The sequence below is a fragment of the Cricetulus griseus genome, chromosome 2 (assembly GCF_003668045.3).
Source record: "Cricetulus griseus strain 17A/GY chromosome 2, alternate assembly CriGri-PICRH-1.0, whole genome shotgun sequence".
Lineage (NCBI taxonomy): Eukaryota > Metazoa > Chordata > Mammalia > Rodentia > Cricetidae > Cricetulus > Cricetulus griseus.
Genome location: NC_048595.1, coordinates 177,213,266 through 177,233,454, shown reverse-complemented (window position 1 = coordinate 177,233,454; position 20,189 = coordinate 177,213,266). Strand labels below are relative to the sequence as shown.

At 43.3% G+C, this 20,189-nt stretch overlaps 1 protein-coding gene across 1 annotated transcript in view; it reads right to left on the bottom strand.

The window, feature by feature from the left end:
* Positions 1–20,189, bottom strand: part of Ablim3 (actin binding LIM protein family member 3) — a 104,910-nt gene that overhangs the window by 72,151 nt on the left and 12,570 nt on the right. The window contains exon 2 of the mRNA XM_035438720.1: positions 40–177. Coding sequence (XP_035294611.1) covers positions 40–177 — 138 coding nt within the window. The remainder of the gene's footprint in view (positions 1–39; positions 178–20,189) is intronic.

Below are 20,189 nucleotides of genomic sequence, written 5' to 3'. Positions count from 1 at the left end.
CCAAGGATCTGAGAAGGGAGCTGAGGCACGGTCTCCTACCTTGACAGGTGAAGCATCTGATGTGGAAGTGGTTGTTGTGGACACGGACCACTTCCCCTTTGCAGGTGTCTCCACAGCGGTAGCACTGGATGACATTAGAGCTGCCCCGGGGACTGTAAGGACTCTGCTGGTAAGGAACTGTAAAGAGAAACAAGAGATCACTGTCTAGGAGGTTTTAATTCTTTGAAAAGTCTGTTGTAAGTTAGCATAACCTTAACTAGAAGAACAAAAAGTAGGAAGGGTAGAAATTACGCCCCCCCCCATCACACTAAAGTCCCCAGCACATTGCAGAACTTACGTACTAAACTGCTCTGAGGTGAGTCTGTGAGTCTCCTCCAACAGACAAAGACTCAGCCTTTCCTTGCAACAACAGAAGCCAAATTGCTGAATGAAGAGAAATGGAAGAGGAAAGAGTGCAGTCGTGTGGTGTATAAGGTCTGGGCCAAGGCCAGATACATGACTGGAGACCCTTGGCATCAGAAGGGAGCTGGAAAGGCCCTGTTGCCTGATGTTGCTCTGATGGAGTGACGCTGTGCAACAGAGTGTTAAGTCTTGTGTGTGGCATTGCTGCAAACAAACCCACTGCACGGCCAGTCCTGGACAGCGCATACTGCCATGTATAGTACAGAATAACTGACAATGATAATACATGATTGGAACTCATTTTGTGTTTCCTATACCATAATTTTTTATTGTTATTCTACAGTTCAAGCTCCTTAAACTGTGGGTCAAAGCCTCATAGGGGTTCATGTGACCAAGAGGGGGAGGGTTGCAAAAAAAAAAAAAAAAAAAAAACAAATCTGGCAACAGTAAAAGATTTTTGAACATGCATAAAAAAATTAATAAAAAACCAAATGTGTTGTGAATCTAGCTATTCCTGGCAGCACTCACCCGTGTTGCATGGTGGGACTTTCCCACAGCCTTGGTTTTGAACAAAGATGCTATGGGCACTTTCCCCTGCTCATGCCCTCATACTATGCATTGCTAACAAACACTGCCTCAAACACCCTGGCTCAGATATTAGACCATTGTGTGTTCTGAACTATAGTGGTTTTATGGATGTACAAAGTTTTCTCCTCTCATAGAAACATAATAGTTTAATTACAGCAAACAAAGACTTCCACTTCTTTCCGATGGTCAGGCCTGAGCATGTTAGAAGCAACTAAGTGTATCTTTGGGTTGTATGGCGTTAGAATATCTGATTTTTAAAAACTGTTTCTTGATCTGTTCACTTGAATTCCATAAAGAAATTCTTAAATCAATTTTGGCTTTAGATGGAGGCAGAATTTCCAATGATTTATGAAATGGCTGTAACAATACTTTCACAGTTTTATACAACATATTAATTATGCCAAGGGCCACTATCAACATTGGGCAGTTCTGGAGAGATCTAGTCATGATTACTCTCCTGCTTAGACCTGCTTGTGATTACTTTTGAGTTCTACTTTCCATGAGATGTAGTTGGTTCAACCACTCTAAAATCTATTATTCATATTGAATAATAGGTACCTGCCTAGATCACAAGATCTCAGGGTTGAAATGATATGTGCAGCCATCTGATGCAACCTGATGGAGTAACTTTGCCTTTGAGAAACCCAATTTCTCTTGTAGGTAGCCTTAGAAGTCTTTGATGAAAAATTATCCAGTTCCTTTATTTCCACTCAAAGTTAGAGACATAGTTAAAAACCATCTGTTCATACTCTGCTAGAAGGCTCATTCTTGTTCTGAAAACACCACTGAGCATGTAGACTTCATGGATTATAAGTTTGCTTGGACTCTTGAACTACAGAGGGGATCTAAAGACCACATCCTTTCAAGGTTCTTGACCTAGGTAGCTGTAGTCTGTTCACTGGCATTTGAATGCCTTCTAGGCAAGTGAAAGGGTGCACATGGTGACTTGTTTGGCAAAGAAATGCAAATGGAGATTGCACGCATCCCTTCCCTCAAGGAGCCAGTATTCAGTTTGCATATTGCTTTTCTCTTCACCTAGCTATGAGTAAAGGAAGTCTTGATGATACTCAAGATCCTGGAGCTTGGATCCATGCATAAGCATCCCTCATGAGCAAGAACAAAGTTTTGTTGTTGTGGCCTCCAAGACTTTGTTAGTGCACCACAACCAAGACTTCCCTATCTGGTCAGTCTTAAACCAATTTTCCCTAACTAAATTTAGTGTTCTCCACATCATCCTCAAGATAGCTTCATGATAAGGAGGTCTATGATCTTGTCAACTTATCTCATTCACTCTTTTTAAAGACAAGAGAACAGGGTTTCTGATTCTTTCCTACTTACAGGTGTCCAGAATTACAGGTACACTATATGTTCTGGCTGCTTAACCCTGAAACTAAACTCTTAGAATTTTGGTAGCTAGGGTGGAAGAAAAAAAATTTTTTAAAGACAGTTTAATTGGCCTTGAACTCATAATTTTCCTGACTGTGCCTCTCAAGTTCTAATATTATAGGCATCACCAAGATGCTTGGCTCAAAATTTCATACTTTCTCTCTCCATTATTCATTTTTTTCTTTTCTGTCCTAACTTGAAGTCAGAAGAGAAAAATCAAAGAAATGCCTTCATTAGCCAGGTAAAGAAACCATCTACTCATTTGGATGAGTTAACCTGGAAAAAATGCTTTAACAGCCCTGCCAAAGGCTGAGAAATGACTCAGTGGTCAAGTGTACTTGCTTCACCCACATCAGGCAGCTCACAATCTCCTGTGAATCCAGCTGCTGAGAATTTGACATCTTCTGGTCTCTGTGAGCACCTCTGCATGCTCCCAGGTGTGGTGTGGTGTGTGTGTGTGTGTGTGTGTGTGTGTGTGTGTGTGTGTGTGTGTGTGTGCGCGCGCGCATGTGTTCATGCATGTGCTTGCACATTCGTGCATGCACACATGCAAGTTTGTGTCTTTCCTGGAAATATTGACTGAAGTCATGACCATCGTGTCTCCAAAGCTCAGAACAATTTCTCCTCACTTAGAATATTTCATGAAACCTTCCCTCTAGTCCAATCCATTTTCTTTCTTTTCTAATTTCTGCTCAGAGTCCCCTAGAAAACATTACTCTCTGGTTTGCGAGAAAAATATAAATCCTGCTCATATGAGCAGCATGGTGGTATGTCACTGCCAAGGGAATCAAAGCTGTGAGCCTGAAAATGAAATAAGAACAAATAGTACAGCCATCCCCATCAGTGAGGAGAGCTTGGAAGGCTCTCAAATCCCCACCAGACCCACAGCACACGCGCCCATCAACGACTTCGATTCAATCTGTCTTATAGTTCAAGGACCACCGTTCAAGGTCAATTAACTTTTTCTAATTTTAGGAAGAGCATTTGTGGGCATGATCCTCCATCAGAATCCAGTCTTGAGCCTGATAAAAAGAGATAAAATTAGAGGGGGTAGATGATGAGAACAGGACATTGTGGGCTGAAACCTTAACTCTGTCTCCCCACCCCCACCCCCACTCCCAGGATGAGGATACTGTTATGAGGATGTTGTGAACTGCCAAAGCTCCAGGAGGGTGTGATGTCTCTGAGTAGCTCATTAGCAGACATTCAGGCACCCCTGTGAGAGTTCTTCCAGGTCCCTGATAGAGGCTGATCACAAAAGGGTGGTGTGACTCCATCTTACAGGTATGCTAGGTTTGTTTTTTTGTTTTTTGTTTTTTTTTTAATTAAATACTAGAGAGTGTCAACAGACCTCTGGCTGGGGTCAGGGATAGGCCACCTATGCCCTTGCCTTGGCAGCTATCTTATTTCCAGTGAGATTTTGTAATTTTGGCTAATTAGATTAGGAAATTAACCTAACAATATTCTTTGTGTAGGTGTGTATGGCGACTGTGGAAAACATGTGCCCCCTCTCTCCACCCATCTGTAGCTCCCATGAAATGCTGATTTGCTTGGATTTGGATTTTGGTTGTGATGCCAGCAGATAGAACCTGGGGCTTTGCATGTATATGCCCATCAGGCTTTGTCACTGAGCTATCCCATACCCCAAGTGCTGAGATTCAACTTGTTGATTTTCTCCTGGCTATCCCCCCCATCCCACCTTTTTAGTCCTATAAAGTAGTGAACTGCAATCATATGATTTATCATACTCATCTTATGGGTAAATGTCTTTTAGGTTCCAGGTTGATTCATATACAGATTCCCAAACTACCTCAGGTGTAAGGAACCTGTCCTTGAGAGCACCATTTAAGAGGGGTGACAAGCCTTATGGGACAGTTCTGTTTACTTGTAATACAATCCATGGAATTGCCAAGTTTAGGTAATATAGAGTATGTGATATGTTCTCAACATGCTTCCAGGTAACCTCTGGCTTCTTTTAGGATTATTTAGGTGAGAGTCATCGCTGTTGCCAGTCCTTAAAAAGTGCTATGTAGTGGTACATGCCAGGTTGGCAGAAACAGCCTATATCTGCATTGTTCAGTACACTAGTCACCACCTCTATGTAGCTGCTGGACATTTGAAATGTTGCTAGTGTGACTGAGACACTGAGCTTCAAGTTAATCTTAATTTTAATTAATGTAGGCTTACATATAATTAGCCATGTGTGGCCAGTGGCTACCATATTGGACAGTGCAAGTAACAGTTTCAAAAATACAACATAAGGCAAAAGAAAAGAAATGAAGCCTGGTTGAGTTCTGGTAATACAAAAACAACTTGTGTAAATTATCTCACAGATATTGCCTTTGATATAAACAATTCTCTCTCTCTCTCTCTCTCTCTCTCTCTCTCTCTCTCTCTCTCGTTTTTCTATGAAGTTTGGAGGTTAGTCTAGAACTTACAGAGATCCTCTTCCCTCTATCTCCCGAGTGCTGGAATTAAAGGTGTGCAATACCACACCTGGCCCAAAGAATTCATTTTTTGATCCCCCCAAATTTTAAAGTTGCATTAAAAACCAATTTGAATTGGGACCACTCAATACATCCTGAATTTTATACGAAAACTCATACATGCTGAATTTGATCTGAAAACAGAAGATTCTGAGCTGTGTAAAAAGTACTGACTTTCTTGGGGATGGCTCAGTGGTTAAGAGCACTGGCTGTTCTTCCAGAGGACCAGGGTTCCATTTCCAGCTACTATAGGTGGCTCACAACCATCTGTAACTCCAGTTCCACAGAATTTATGTTTTCTTCTGGCCTCCAGGGGTATGTGGTACACAGACATGTACCAAGGAAATACACATTTAAAAAATCATATATATGTATATATACAAACAATATGATTTTCTTCTATTTTGTGGCTAAAACCCCATATAATATATATATAGTAACCCTTCACGCATGCATGCACGCGCGCGGGCGTGTGCGCGCATGCGCGCGCGCGCACAAACACACACACACACCACATTTTCTTATCTGCTAATCTGTTGTTGGGCACCTAGGTCAATTCTTGAACTTGCCCCCCACCCCCGCCCCGTGAACAGTTATTTGATGAACAACAGTGTGCAGACATGTCTGTTGTCTGTCTACTTAGATCCCTTCAAGTACATACCAATGAGAAGTATTGCTGGGTCATATGACAGGTCTAATTTTAGCTCTTGAGGAACCTCCATGCTGATGTGTACAGTGGATGCACTAATTTTCCTCCCCACCAACTGTGCATGAAGGTCTCCCACTCCATGCTCGCCACGTTTGCTTGCTGCTTCCGCACCTGTGTTTCCTCCCTGACTATCTTTTTACGCCTTCCTGTGCCTTTCCCTGAGAGGGATGGCAGTGACCTGGGTTTTGTTTCCCTCTCTGCCAGTACCTAGTTTTCTAATTTTGGATAAATCAGATGACTTCTCCAGCCTCAGCTCTGGTCTTGGCCACCACCCATCTTAGACAACATGATTTATAAGGCTCGCTCTAATTAACAAACGGCTTTGCCTTTGTGGTCTCTTTCTGGGTTTCTCATCTTCCACACTCTATCCTCTGTACTAAATGGTCTTACATTCAAAGTAGCCTCTGTTTTATGTTATCAGATTTATTAGTCTCTTTAAAAGCCGATAATGGCAGTTTCCTTCATAAGCATTACAACTGAAGTTATGTTCTTTCTACCCATGGGCCACCTGTGCAATCTGTTCTTCCTTCTTCTCCCCAAGGGTCACCTGACCTTGGAGATAAAAATGTTCTCGTATTTTAATAGAGTGTCCTTAGAATACTCTTGAAAAAGTAGAGACACCTATGCTATGGTGGAGTATAATTAAAAGAGCAACAAAACTGACGTGGATAGAGTCTAACAGCTTGACTAATTGGCCAGAAGTGTAATAGAAACAGCAGAGTTTCTGGTTGCAAGGTGAAACATCAAGCAGAGAAGCCACTGCTTCAGCAATGAGCTGGTAATGGCCTGGGGCGCAGAGAGATGCACACCTAGGCGGGGTGCAGGGTGCAGCAGCTGCTACATTTAGCTTGCTGACTTCATTAGAACCCAAAGTACCCTAAGTGTGTTCTCAAGTACTGGTTAAGTACCAAGGAGACCCAAGTGTGGATCCTGGCACTTTGTAAGTACAAAGTGGTGGTGTGACAGGTTAAGGAGGTTTGCAAAGGAATGGATCTGGTAACTTACAATGGGATGTTGGGTTTGATTTCAGAGTTGAAACAGTCCTGTTGGCAGGATCTAGCTTTCTAGAGACCACAGAGATGCTAATCTTTGCACTGAAAGAGGAAAAGCACAGGGCACATTTGGATGTTGGGGTGGGGGTTGGGGTAGGGTGGGGTGTGCTTTGGATTACAGTCTTGTAGCTTGTTTGATGTGTGATTGAGCAAGTTGCAAAATTGAGCCCTCAATATTTATTTATTTATTTATTTATTTATTTATTTATTTATTTATTTATTGGTTTTTTGAGACAATCTGTGCAGCTTTGCAGCCTATCCTGGCACTTGCTCTGGAGACCAGGCTGGCCTCGAACTCACAGAGATCCTCCTGCCTCTCGAGTGCTGGGATTAAAGGTGTGCGCCACCAACACCTGGCTTTTCCTATCTTTAAAATGGGAATAACAGCATTTGTATTAAGTAACTTAGATTGTGCTCAGGGTACTACTCTTTGACAAATTACTTAGGCTCAAAAAGCAATAATTAATTTCAAAGGCCTTCTAAAGTTTCATATCCTTACCTCAAATAGATTGTAGATATTATTCTGAGATTACCCATATCAGTCAGTCACTGAGCCTGGCTCAGACAGTTCTGAAATTCAGTCTGGACAAATCCAGCAAGGGTTCCTTTCTGTCCCTTCCTGGTGGCTGTCAAAATAAAGCTGTTGGCTGCTGACCACTTGCTATCTTGAGCAGCCTCTTCCTTCTCAGGAGCTCTCTGTTTAAGGCTTTCTGGGGGCTGCAGAAGAATGTATGAATCGGATATTTCCTGCTGTGGGAATGAGACAAGATCTGTCTGTGCTATCTATTTTGAGCACATCTGTTGTTTCCAAAGAGAGAGTTGGGGGTTTTTGTAGTGTGTGCTTGTTTAGAGTGAGTGAGTGATTTGCTGGTTTTGGTAACCTCAGAAGGCCATGTCTGTGTCATGATAACAATACTCAGACCTTTGGAGCAGAAAGGGGCTGAGAGGTTATAATATGCACTGGCTTGGGCGCTTCTTGTGAGTCCTGTGAGGGTGAGGACCATGCTTCTGTCTGCCAGTGTACACTCAGCACCAAGCATGTAGTACATGTTCACCTCACCGTGATGCTATTTCCTTTTCCTTTGATGGATGAGTAAAAGAAAGACTGGACTGATTCATGAAACCACTGAACAAATGAACAAGCCGAGGCCTGGAGGAGAGGGGTTTGTCAAACATGCACAAATCATGGAGGCTTGCCTTAGAGAGCAAGGGTGTCTGTTTTAGAGCAATTGGACCAGAGTAGGCAAACCTGGCCCAGAACCCAGGTCATAGAAAGATGGTCAGAGAGTTTACAAAGGGTAAACTTATCCTAAGCCAATGGCTATGCTGAGGTCTAGCGTGGCATAGGTGGTCAGGGTCAGTTTCCAAGATTTAGAAGCCTAGAGTGAAGCAGGAGGGGTAAACATAGAAGTGAAGTTTGCCAAGGCAATAGATAAAATTCAGAGGGGTTCTTCTCTGTCAGGAAGTATGTTCAACAAACTGTGTGGGTCCTTCCAATGAGTTTCCTTCACTCAAGGAAGAACACCACTCCCCTTATTGTATGGATGAAGAAACTGAGGCCAGAGAATGGAGGTTATGTAATCAAGGTCACACAGTTAGGAGAAGGCCAGGGAGTCTGACCCTGAAACCCATGCTCTGACCACAGTGGTGGTCTGCTGTCAGAGGCTTTTCTGGAGGAGCACTGGGGATGGACAGCTAAAAGGGCATCTAACTTCTTCTGACGGTGGCCATTTATTTTCCTAAAAGCCATTTAGAAAAGACCCAGAAACGACGACTGGAGGATCCTGGAGTACAGAGTAGGACTCATGCAATTCAGCACCCTTAACAGAGGATGAAAAAGCCTGATGGCTGTTCTCAGGCCAGGGCACTTCAGGCCTGAGCAGTTTCCCTAGCACAGGTCAAGAGAGCTTGGCAGCTGTGCATACTGGTCCTCCAGAGAGACAAATCCTGTAGGTGCTGGCATCTGCAGCAGGGTGGAAGTATGAGTCTTCTCAATTCCCCAGGTCTCCCCACAGATGGTCCTGGCCTGGCCATTTCCCATGTCAGCAGGTTGAGAGCACAGTCTGATACACATGAGGCCTCTTTAAAGGCAACAGAATGCTCTCTGCAGTCCTGCTGCCAGGCTCACCAGCATGCTTCACAGTCGTGGCCGCCTTCTTCCAGAGAGTGTTGTCGGTACATATGTCAGAGCAGCAAGCTCCTGGCCAGACAGGCTGCCCCTGTCTGACAGCGGCTGCCACGAGACAACTACAGCAGAAGGACATGGGTTCGACACGAAATGGGCTTCATGAGCGAGGAGGCACAAGTGGCTGCCACACACTCAGGGACACACTGATTTCTAATAATTCCCCTTGGCTCTACTTGAATTAGGTTTCTCTCTCTCTCTCTCTCTCTCTCTCTATCTATCTATCTATCTATCTATCTATCTATATATATATATATATATATATATATATATATATATTTCTCTTTTTCTATAAGTGGAAACCTGCTTGAGTCACTTTGTCACTTTGTCCCTTCCTGCCTCCCCTCCCACCCTATCTGTTGTTGACTGTGCCAGTGTCTACAGGCTCTATCCAGAGGGCTGGCACTGGGTTTCCTTTGAAGGACTCAGTTTAGATGGCCTTTTCTTTTCTTGCCCAGAGAACCCCCTCCCTGGCTCTAGGCAGAGGAATAATCCTGTTAGCTCTGGAATAGGAGCTCTTTCTGTCCTCCCTAATTTATGCTTTGTGTTGAACTTTTGGATTTGCAGTAAAGCCCTTCTGTTCTTGTGAAGGCACAGGCTTTGGACATTCTAAAGCCAGGAAATGTCTCTGCTGGCCCTGCCTTCTGCCGCCTTTCCTGACCCTGAGGCCTTGTTCATTCCCTGAATGGAGGGAAGATGCCAACCCTCACTGCTTCAAAAATATTGTCTGGTCATCTTGGTTATAGGATTTTACCAACTCGCTATCCAAGGTTGTGTAAGAATGGCTGGGAACAGACAAGGAAGATGGATGGAGAAAGGAAAACTGTGTTAGGTCTCTGCCAGCCTTGGGATTTTTTTTTTTCCATTTTGGAGAGGGCTCCCATCAATCAACACCAGCTCTCTTATCCGTCATCTCCTTCACAAACACACAGTTAGTAACACAGAGAAGCCTGGGAAAGGGTATAAAGTGGCTAACATTGATTGTGCAAACATCATGTGCCAAATCCATGCTAAGTGCTTCATGGCCATCATATCATTTAATTTTCACAACTACCCATGAGACAAGCACTGCAGGGAATTCCAAGGCCCAGAGGGGATAATTAATGTGACTGAAGTCACCACACAGAGAAAGGCTGGAGTTGAGTGTGCTAGACCCCAGTAGGTCCAGGAGATGCCCACTCTTCTCTTTTGTCCCCATCTTTGGTGGGATGTTTGCAGCAGTATCTTGGGTCCAGAGTACCCCAAAAGACAGGGATATGCTCTTCTCCCTGCTGAGTCACTGGGACTTCGGGCCTGCCTGGATGCTCTCAACAAGTGGAATGTGGTTGTCTCACTCCAGCCTGCCAGCCTCTTTCCAGGATCACTTCACAAGCTTATCTGAAAAATACCATTGGGGTTTTGTCTGGGGCCCTTCGAACCATGTTGGAAAATGGAGGCACTCAGGAAGTTGGCAATTGTCTTTGTGCTCTGAGTGACTCAGTCCCCTGGTCCCTGAGCCAGAGGCTTCAATATTTATACAATGTTTGCTTCCTGAGACCCTGGCAGGCCATCAAGCTCCCATACGCTATAGAGAAATCCCAGGAATATCAACTAGCAAACTGGTTCCCCTGGACTCAAAGGTTTTCTCATTAGAGTGGAGGGACTGAGAAACATCGAATTTTCCAGAAATACCTAGAGGAGTCTAAGCTCCTCCATCCTCCCCCCACATAGGATGCAAACATATTCTGTCCTGGTTGTTATTCAGGGAATTTCCCTGGACCAGTTGTTGTTTGGCTTGGACATGCCTCCCAGACATGCTTTATTTGTCTGGTGTTTGTGTTTGAGGTTTTACAGCTCACAAGCCCCCTCCTCATTCCCTTTTCCTCGGTCATGATCAGCCTCTCTCTGGAAGTGTAGGCAGTCAAAAGCTCTGGACTCAGATCCTAGCTGAGAAACCAGGTATTTGGACTCAGAGCCACAGTAGTGGAAACAGATCACTGTTCACCGACTCTGCTCCTGCCTCATTCTACCCACATCTCTCCCTTTACAGACACAACCTTGAGAAGGGAAGGAGCTGCCCATGGTTCTCATTTTGCTGGCTGTAGCAGACCTGAGGGAAACAAGGTGTCAGGCCAGGGATGTTTCATCTGAGGGCAGGGTACAAGTTATGGAATCACGGAAGTCCATTAAGCTCTCTCTCAGTTCTCAGATGTCCGGGGTTTCTTGAGGCTCTCTTGGACGTGTAAAGTCTTGGCCCAAATGCTCAGAGTCGTGCAATGGTCCTCTCATGAACTTTATGATATTCTCTAGAATTTCATCTGTACTCCTCAGAAGCCAGACCTAGCTGCAGGCCTCCCCCTCCCCTGCCCCCCCCCCAGGCTATGAGGGTATACCAATCTTTCCAACTCCTCTTCCTTATCCTTACCTTCTTTTTTATCCCCTCCTTTCCCCTTCCACTTGTCCTCCCTCCATCATTCCTCTGTCTTCCTTGTGAGAAAACCTGTTCCTTTGCTGCTGTCAACTCTTTGAGAAATCTTAGTATTTCCCTTCCCATTTCTGGGCTCCTGCTTTCCTACCTATAAAGTTAGTCGCTGCATTCTGGGATCTCCCAGCCTTCTGCCATATTCTGTATATTTGAATGTATAGCAACTATAGGCTGCAACACACACTTCAGAGGCAGATGATGGGGATGGCAAAACCTGACCAAGGTACCCAAGCTGAAGAGACTAGCCACCCAAACTTGGGAAAACATACTGGGTCCCAGGGACTGTGGTCATGAAAAAATATATGCCAATCCTAAAGAGGACCTGTCTGTGAAAACTAGATTCTGCCTGTAGGTTATCATTTTGGGTCTTTGCATCTATATAGGCAGATGACCACAAAGTCACTTTCAATTACTATCTGAGACAAGCCACATGCTGTTCACATGCCCGTAGGACCTGTACGAACAGAGTACTGCTGCAGTGATGTCTTGCAGAGCTCCAGGTTGGGGAAGGAAGCACCACATAAGCTTGCTACTCTCAAGGTTTCAGTGACATTACTCAGGGGCAGGAAGTGATTTTCAAACTTTTTTGGGCCATGACCTACTGGAAAAAAAATTTTTAGAGTAAAATCCCAGGATATAAATCTGTGAAACAAGCCCAGCACACATAATACACACTCACATTTTCTTTTATGTTCCATTCCCCCCATCATTTTATTCCATTTTATTTAAAATGCTGTCTGCTACTAATAAATTGATTTCAAGATCTGCTAATGGGTTGTCAGAGGTGGGAAGAGAAACAGATGACTCTAGCTGATGACAGGCTATGTAATATGTTAGGTGGCATTGGCCATATGGCCTTTTAAATGAAAATCCATTAAGAGCTAACATTCGAGTCAGGTGGTGATGTCGCACACCTTTAATCCCAGGACTCAGGAAACACAACAGGTGGATCTCTGAGTCTGAGGCTAGCCTGGTCTACAGAGTGAGTCCCAGGACAGCCTGGGCTGTTACATGGAGAAACCCTGTTTCAAAAACCAATAAATAAATAAATAAATAAATAAATAACAACAAAAAAAGATTTAACATTCAATTCTGAGTTATACTAGACAATTCAAGTGCTCAGTGATTAATTACATAGACTACTAAGCTGCAGTCCTAGACAATACAGAAGTAGAGTGTTTTCCTCAATGTAGATGGTTATACTTGACATTTGGTTTAGATCTAGCTTCATAATTTTGCCAACACAGAGCCTGAAATCCAAGGCCCTTCAGAGGGGGTTATGAGATTAAAGACACATGAAATTGGAATTAATTGAAGCCTCAAGGAAAGCTGCCACTGGTTAGGAGCAATTGACACAAGGAGTGGGCCTTAAAGGTTTATCCTCACTCAAACAATCATTGGTCTGAGTCTGAAGCCCATGCTTTGCATGAGAGGTAGTGGACCCAAACCTTAACCTCTACAGAAGCCAGTTCCCCTTTCCTACTGGGCAAGTGTGGAGAGAGACTAGGCTGCAGAACCCGGCAGACCAGGGCTCATATCTAGGCTTTGTCTCTCACGGGTTGTGAGTGTGAGCCAGGGGCTCATGTCACTGAGCCTTAGTTTCTACTTCTGTAAGATGGAATAACAGTATTTACTCTTCAGGATTTTTGAAAGAATCAGAAAGCAGTATGTCCATGGCAACAAAAACTTGCCACAATAATCGTAATGATGAAGCTACTACTAAAAGTTAAACATTGAGGAACTATAAAGATGAACACACTTTTTACTCCTAAGGAAGTTCCAGGCTACAGTAAGGTATATATGACAATGATGGTGGTCATGGTGATGCTGATAGTGATTTTGGTAGTGGTGATGGTGGTGATGATAATGGTGCTAATGATGATGGTGGTGGTGATGATTTTGTCTCTAACAGGTCATGTAGTACAGCAGTTCTCAACTTCTTTGAATCACCCCTTCACAGGGATCACATATCAGATATTCTGTATACCAAATATTTACATTATGATTCATAACAGTAGCAAATTATAGCTATGAAGTAGCAATGAAATAATTTTATAGTTGGGGGTCACTACAACATGAGGAACTGTTTTAGAGGGTCACAGTATTAGGAAGGTTGAGAACCACTGCTCCGGTACCTAGTATAGCAGACACTCATTTCATATATGTCATGTGAATGACTGATTAAAACACATCACTAAGTAGCTACTCTCTAAGGTAGAACTTTATATCTATGTGGCAATGATAGGATTATTAACTATTTCTAACTGGGAAGGGAAGGAAAAAGAAAAACTGGGGAGAGTGTCATGGAGAAATGGCATGAAAGTATTTGGTGTGTGTGTGTGTGTGTGTGTGTGTGTGTGTGTGTGTGTGTGTGCGCGCGCGTGCGCGCGCGCCCATGTGTCCCAAGGTGTGGGTATCACAGCCAGCATGTGAAGGTCAGAGGACAACGTTATGGAGTTTTTTTCTCTCCTTCTGCCTTTACATGGGTACTGAGAATCGAACTCAGGTCACCAGGCTTTCAGGGCAAGTTCCTTTTCCTGCTGAGCCATCTTTGTGGCCCTTGAAAAGAAGTGCCATTTTTATAGTTATTAATAGGTTTCTGGTCCATGATTTGAGGGACTAAGAAGTCAAGACATGATAAACAGCCAAGAAGAAGAAGAGGAAGATCAAAAGGCAATAGAGGGAAGACAGACATATCACTTACGAGGAAAACAATAGAAAGATTTTACTACACCAACAGACAAAAATTCCCATTTTAATCTGGGCAACAAATGGCCATGTCAAGCTTCAAATTTAATTTTTACAATATGGAGGGGCAGGAAGAAATGTTTGATCTCCGTGTGTATGAACAAGAGGCTCTTGATGGTGGCTTAGTCTGGGTATAATGCCCTGCAAACAGCTTTTTTTTCACCCGTAAGCATAGTGGACATCTGTTGTTTTGCCTGCTCAGCATCTGTTCTCAGCTTCTTCTGGCAATGGAATCTCTTTCTTGTAAGAAGACATGCCATGGAATATGGATAGCATAGACACTGTCCCAGGACACAGTGGCCTAGTAGTCTGGACTTAGCCCATCAGATGGTGCTAGCCCATTTCTAGGCTAATGGCAGGCACATGACCTAATCCTCCAGACTTGTTTTTTATTCTAGGAGCTCTTGGGGAAGGCATCTGCTTTGCAGTAGCTAGTTCAGTTGTGAGGGTTTCTTTGCCATCTGAGTTTAGGAATGCCTTATGAGTCTGTGGATCTCTATAAACCTGGAGCTATTGTGTGTCTGAACTTTCTGATTAAAAGACCAATAAATGGTACATCCCCCCTCTTCTGCTATAGGAAGATGTGTGTTTGAGTTGGGGTTTTGTTCCTTGGAGCTAGCTAAGCTATGTCCTAATACTTAGTTTTCCATCTAAACTGTAAGTTGTCACCAATTTAAATTGAGTAGGTACTTTAGGACCACTTCATGTTGGAGTACGAGATATAACATGGCCCATAGCTTAACTGAGGACATGGGGATAGTCCAAGTAGACCAGATTCCTGCTTGCCTTCAGCTCTGGCTCTAGTGTGGGGGAAGGATAGAGAAGGTACTGTAAGAGAGGTAGGAGACCCAGCAGATGCCTTCACAGCAGCCATTTCTCCCCCTTGCTTTCTGAGCGTCTTTCTTAGTGGACTCTCCTCAGAGCAGACATGGCTTTCAGAGAAGGTGGAGATGTTTTTCATCTTGGGGAGGGAATCCTGACTGGTGAAAATGGATCCTAGTAATTTCTTTCCTTTGTCAATGGGTTGATTTAGGAAAAAGACATGTGATGCACTACTGGCCAATGAGGCACCAGAAAAACCTTTTGGAGGTTAGATGGAACTGGGTCCTGGGAAGGTTTTCTTCTGTGGATATTGTTATCCATATACAACAGTGGAGCTGTGCACTCATGTTGAATTCCAAGCCACTTGAAGCAGAAACCATCTAGGGGCTTGATGGTATTGATGGTCCCTCCATTGAGCTCACCTTGGCCCTCTTTTTGCTTTCTGTGACATAAAATAAACATGTCAAGATTGTTAAGGCCAGTCTAGCTAGGACCCAGCATCTGTTGCTGCAAGTACTATACAGAACCCAGGCGACTATGGTCTGGGAGCATCTAAACAGCTTGTCAGAACAGCTCTGGATAGAAACAAGAGATCTGGGAGAGATAAATGTATAAATGATGGATAGGAATCACAAGAGTTTCCTCAAAGGCACTTTTCACTGCAAGACATTTCTCAAAGTGGTCAGCTGACCATCTGCTGTAAAATCCCTAAGGTGGGCTGGGGATTGTTAAAACACAGGTGATGGGGCCCCAACCCAGATGTCATATTCTAGACAAACTCCTCTGGGCATCCCTTTGATGAGAACCCTTGAGTTAGTAACTGGAAAGAAAAGCTAAGCATTCCTCGGTACTGAGGCGAGAACACAAATAGTGTTATCAGATAATGTGCCAGCTTCCTCCTGGGTATTACAAAGTATATTTCTGCAGTATGTTTGCCAACTTTCATGAATGTTTGAAAAAAATCAACTGGCATTGAAATACTGTCCCACTACTGCTAGATTAAACACACGCTCCATTCTCTCAGCCATGGCAGATGGTTTTTCTTCTCAAAAGTTATCATTTCTTTTTTTCTGTTTTAAATTATTTTTATTAATTCATTGAGAATTTCATATATTGTATTTTGAGCATATTTACTCCCCCTCCAACTCCTCCAAGATCTATCTCTTCGTTTCATGCCTACCCAACTTTATATGCTTCTTAAAAAAAACAAAAACATTGAGTCCAGTTTGTGCTACCCATACACTCTTGGATATGTGGCCTTCTACTGAAGTGTGGTTGACCTAATCCTTAAAGAAAACTAACTCTCCCTTTCCTGTCAGCTATCAATTACCCATAACTCCTCAGCTAGAGGTGAAACTTCAGGCCTGCCTTCTGTTTGAGCTTTTGCATGACTTATGTCTACTGTCACAATGGCTGTGAGTTCATATTTGCAACTTCCCCATTGTGTCTGGTAAGAACAGTGTTTCCTTACATTCGCCCACTGCCTCTGGCTCTGAGACTCTTTCTTTCCCCTCTTCTGCAATCATCCTTGAGCCCTGGAAGGTGAGAGGTATGATATAGATGTCCTATTTAGGGTTGCAAACTCCACAATCTCTTACTCTTTGTCTTATTCTTGACCAATTACAGATCTATGTGTTAATCTCCATATGCTAAAGGAAGCTTCTCTGATGAGGTTTGAGGGCTGGACTGAGAACCTGGGTCTAGGCAGGTTATAGGTCCAACTTTGCTAAACTGACATAGTATTAAGTTGACTCCTAATTACTTATCCTTAGACCCATAAGGTTGTCATTTCTTTTGAGAAGAATATTTTGGTATGTTGTTATAGCCATCCCTTACCTGGCAAATATGACTTTAGTTATGCTGGTAGCAAGAAGGGCAATGGTGTCTTCCCTCACTGTCATGTATTATAAGCCCTGGACCTCGAGGCCTCATAGTCAGCTTATGTTGTCATTTTTGCAAATGAAAGTCATCCCTTGCCACTTCCTAGTCTACCCCATTGTCTATCCTCTATCAAGCTGCAAGCACATAGATGACCTCTGTATCTCTCCAGGTCAGCCTCCTCTCCATTGCTGCCAGCTGTGAGCTTCACTCACCATAGTGGCCTTCCTACATTAACCCTCTCCTAGATCAGCAGTTCTCAACTAGGGACAACTCCCAGCCAGGGTTATTTGGCAATGCCCACAGATATGTTTGGTTATCAAAACTGAGGTGTGTGCAGGTATGTTATTGACACCTAGCAATAGTAACCATCCTATAACACACAGGGCAATTCTTCCTTCTCCTCTCAACATGGAACTATGTGGTCTAAGACGTTTGTAAGTGTCAAAGTTAAGAAATCCAGTTTTGTATAGAACTCCTCCACCCCACAATTCTCAGGGCAAATGCTTTCCACTAACTCCCCGTAGCAGTGTACACTGTGTCATTGGCTCTCATAGTCCTAGAAGCTCTCTCTCTCTCTAAGGTATTCTCAGTAAGTATCAGGTAATTATTTGTTTGATCTCCTTGTCTCCTGAGAGACTCTTCTCCAATGCCAAAGGCAGAGCATACTCTTGAGCTCGGCTCTCAAGTCTCAATGCCAAGCATAACATCTAGCACAGAGTAACATACAATAAATATTTTAAAAAATATAACAAGCCTATTTAGTGCACATCCATGTGCAAACATGAAACTCAATGATCAGCATAGCTCCTGCCTAGGAGAAAGTGATATTCTTGTTGAGGGCACCTGGAAGGCCACACCATACACTGAGTAGAGTTTCACAGCCTAGGGACAGTGTAGTCAGAATCCTACCATGTTAGCAGTCCTGGAAAGTTTAGATTCCTGGGCTCCTCTGTATAATTAAGTTTTCTCATGAATGCCAAAGAACCTTGTCCATATCAGTTGTTTATATAAATACTTACCATATGAGCAACCATACCCGAGATATTAAAAAAAAAAAAAAAGACCAGAAGTGCAGAAGCACAGATTCCATTAGTGGTCAGAATGGTGACCACACCACACATTGCCCCTGAAAATCTCTACCGTATACTCGTGAGGGAATGGGGAGGAAAATAACTTAAGGTCGGTTTACAAATCATGCTGATTTTCTGGACTTCTCAGAGGGTCTTGGGGACTCTCAGGGACCCTGCAACATCTTTGAAAGGGTATTACTATATGAGTCTTGATGCTAGAGGGATAGAATCCCACAAAGGAATCATTCAAGCTATTGGGAAACGCTCCATTTAAGCTAATCCATAAAAGTTGGATTGCACTGGAACACTGCCCCAAAACCATATGTTGTGGGTCTATTGAATGATTCCATAGCACAAAGTCAACACCAGCCTGTCTTTGTGAACAGTCCCATGGGACACAGTTACATTATTCAGACCATTCATTACACTGCCTAACACACCTTAAGGAAGGAAGGGCTTATGATTTCAGAGGTTTGGGTCCATCGTTCACTCAATCCATTGCTATTTGTGCTTGTAGTGAGAGAGAATATTATGGTGGCAGAAGACTGTGGTGGAGGAGGCTGATTGCCTCATGGTAACCAGGTAGCAACATCTTTCTGGGCTTCCTCATTCCATTTATTGAATGGTGCCGCTCACATTAGGGCTGGTCTTTCACTCTTAACCCTCTATGGAAATCCTCTCACAGACACACCCAGTGGTGTGTGTTATTAATCTAGGCTTCTCTAAATCCAATACAGTTGCCCTCAAGATTAAGTATCACAATGACCATGTCTATTCACTGATGCATCATTTATGGTGGCTTTCACATTACAATAGCAGCAGTGACCGTGTGACCTGCAGAGCCCAAGGTATTTATCATAGGGCTCATTGTAGACCAAGTGTGTTAATTCTTGTTCTTTAGAATGTGAAAGTTATCTGTATATAGTGGTGCATGCCTTTAGTCCCAGCACTTGGCAGAGACAGGCAGATCTCTGGAAGTTCCAGGCCAGCCTGGTCTTCATAGCCAGTGCTCCATAGGGAAACCCTGTCTCAAAACAAACAAGCAGACAGACAAACACAAATCAAAACAAATAGAAAACTAACAAAATCCCCCCAAACAAAAAACAAACCCAAAATAAAATGAAAGAAAAATAAAATAGAATAGGAAAGTTGAGATTTCAGCCAACACTAAACTAGATGTCAAAAATGTTTACAATGTATTCCATCTTAAGTCAAGTTGGGGATTCATGAAGGAAGGTGAGAATAAGCACACTCCCATCAGGTGGGAGTAAAAAAACCTCCATCTTGAGCACTTTCTTCCCAACACTTCAATATTCAAAAGAATTGTGGTAAGCCATGTAGCCGTTTTGCCGTGCTAAGTAGGTTGGTCATGCAGAGAAAACTGTTGTTCCCCCCCCCCAAGTCAGAGATGCCCTGTGAAGACATGAGTGGCCTCTCAGGGTGGTATGCTTCCTACTGTGGTTGAGGCTGGTATAAAGTTTGCGGGGTGAGAAGTCAGATCGTTGGGTATCAGATGCATGCTTACATCAAGTCAAGAAGCGTGAACTCAGTGCTAAAGGGGACACATGAGTGATGTGGTTGGGACAAGATAAAAGGAGTAGCAGGTTGTTGTCCCAAAGGCATGCCCCTACTTGGTTTCAACTGATTCCTGCCTTGTGGGGACACAGGTTCAGTGAAATTAGAAACTAGGATTTTAAAGTAAAACTCCCAGTTTTTTATATTCTGGCTCAAATACCAAACAAACAAAAATAAAAAAAAGAATATACTATGAGCCAACTAAAACACATTTATGGATCTTGTCTTTCACTCAGACTATGAGGAGGGGATGAACGTTAGTCCTCTTGCCAGCCTAAATACGCTTTGATTCTAAGAGGATAAAAGCAACCCCTTATATTCATTCAGAATTTTGTTTTGATTTTCACAGTATCCTGTCATCTCATATTTTTGCTATTTAGTAACACACTCAGGACTTTTGATTCCAAGTCTAGTGTTCACATGGCCACTGAAGAGACACCTGCACTCTGCAGTTGGGAGTGGGTAGAGCAGAAAGGACATGGGTGGTGAAGCCTAGGTAGTCAGGCTGTGTAAGTGGCTAGGAAGAACACTCACAGTGGGAAGCAGAGTGACCCAGAGGTTGTCCTACAAGAGGATCTCAGGTCACAGTGTTTGATACAGCCCTTTCCTGGACTTTAAAGATATACAAACCAATGGACACTTGAAGTATTCTGAACTGGATTTTTGGTCACTTAGAGAGAAAATCAAGAACTTGCACTGTTATAGGACAAAACAGCCATGGCCCAACATATCAGTGGGCAGGCATGACTGTCTTCCAAGCAAACAGTACCTGCGGAAACAAGAGGTAGATCAGAACTGGTCTATTAACTGTTCTACAGAGT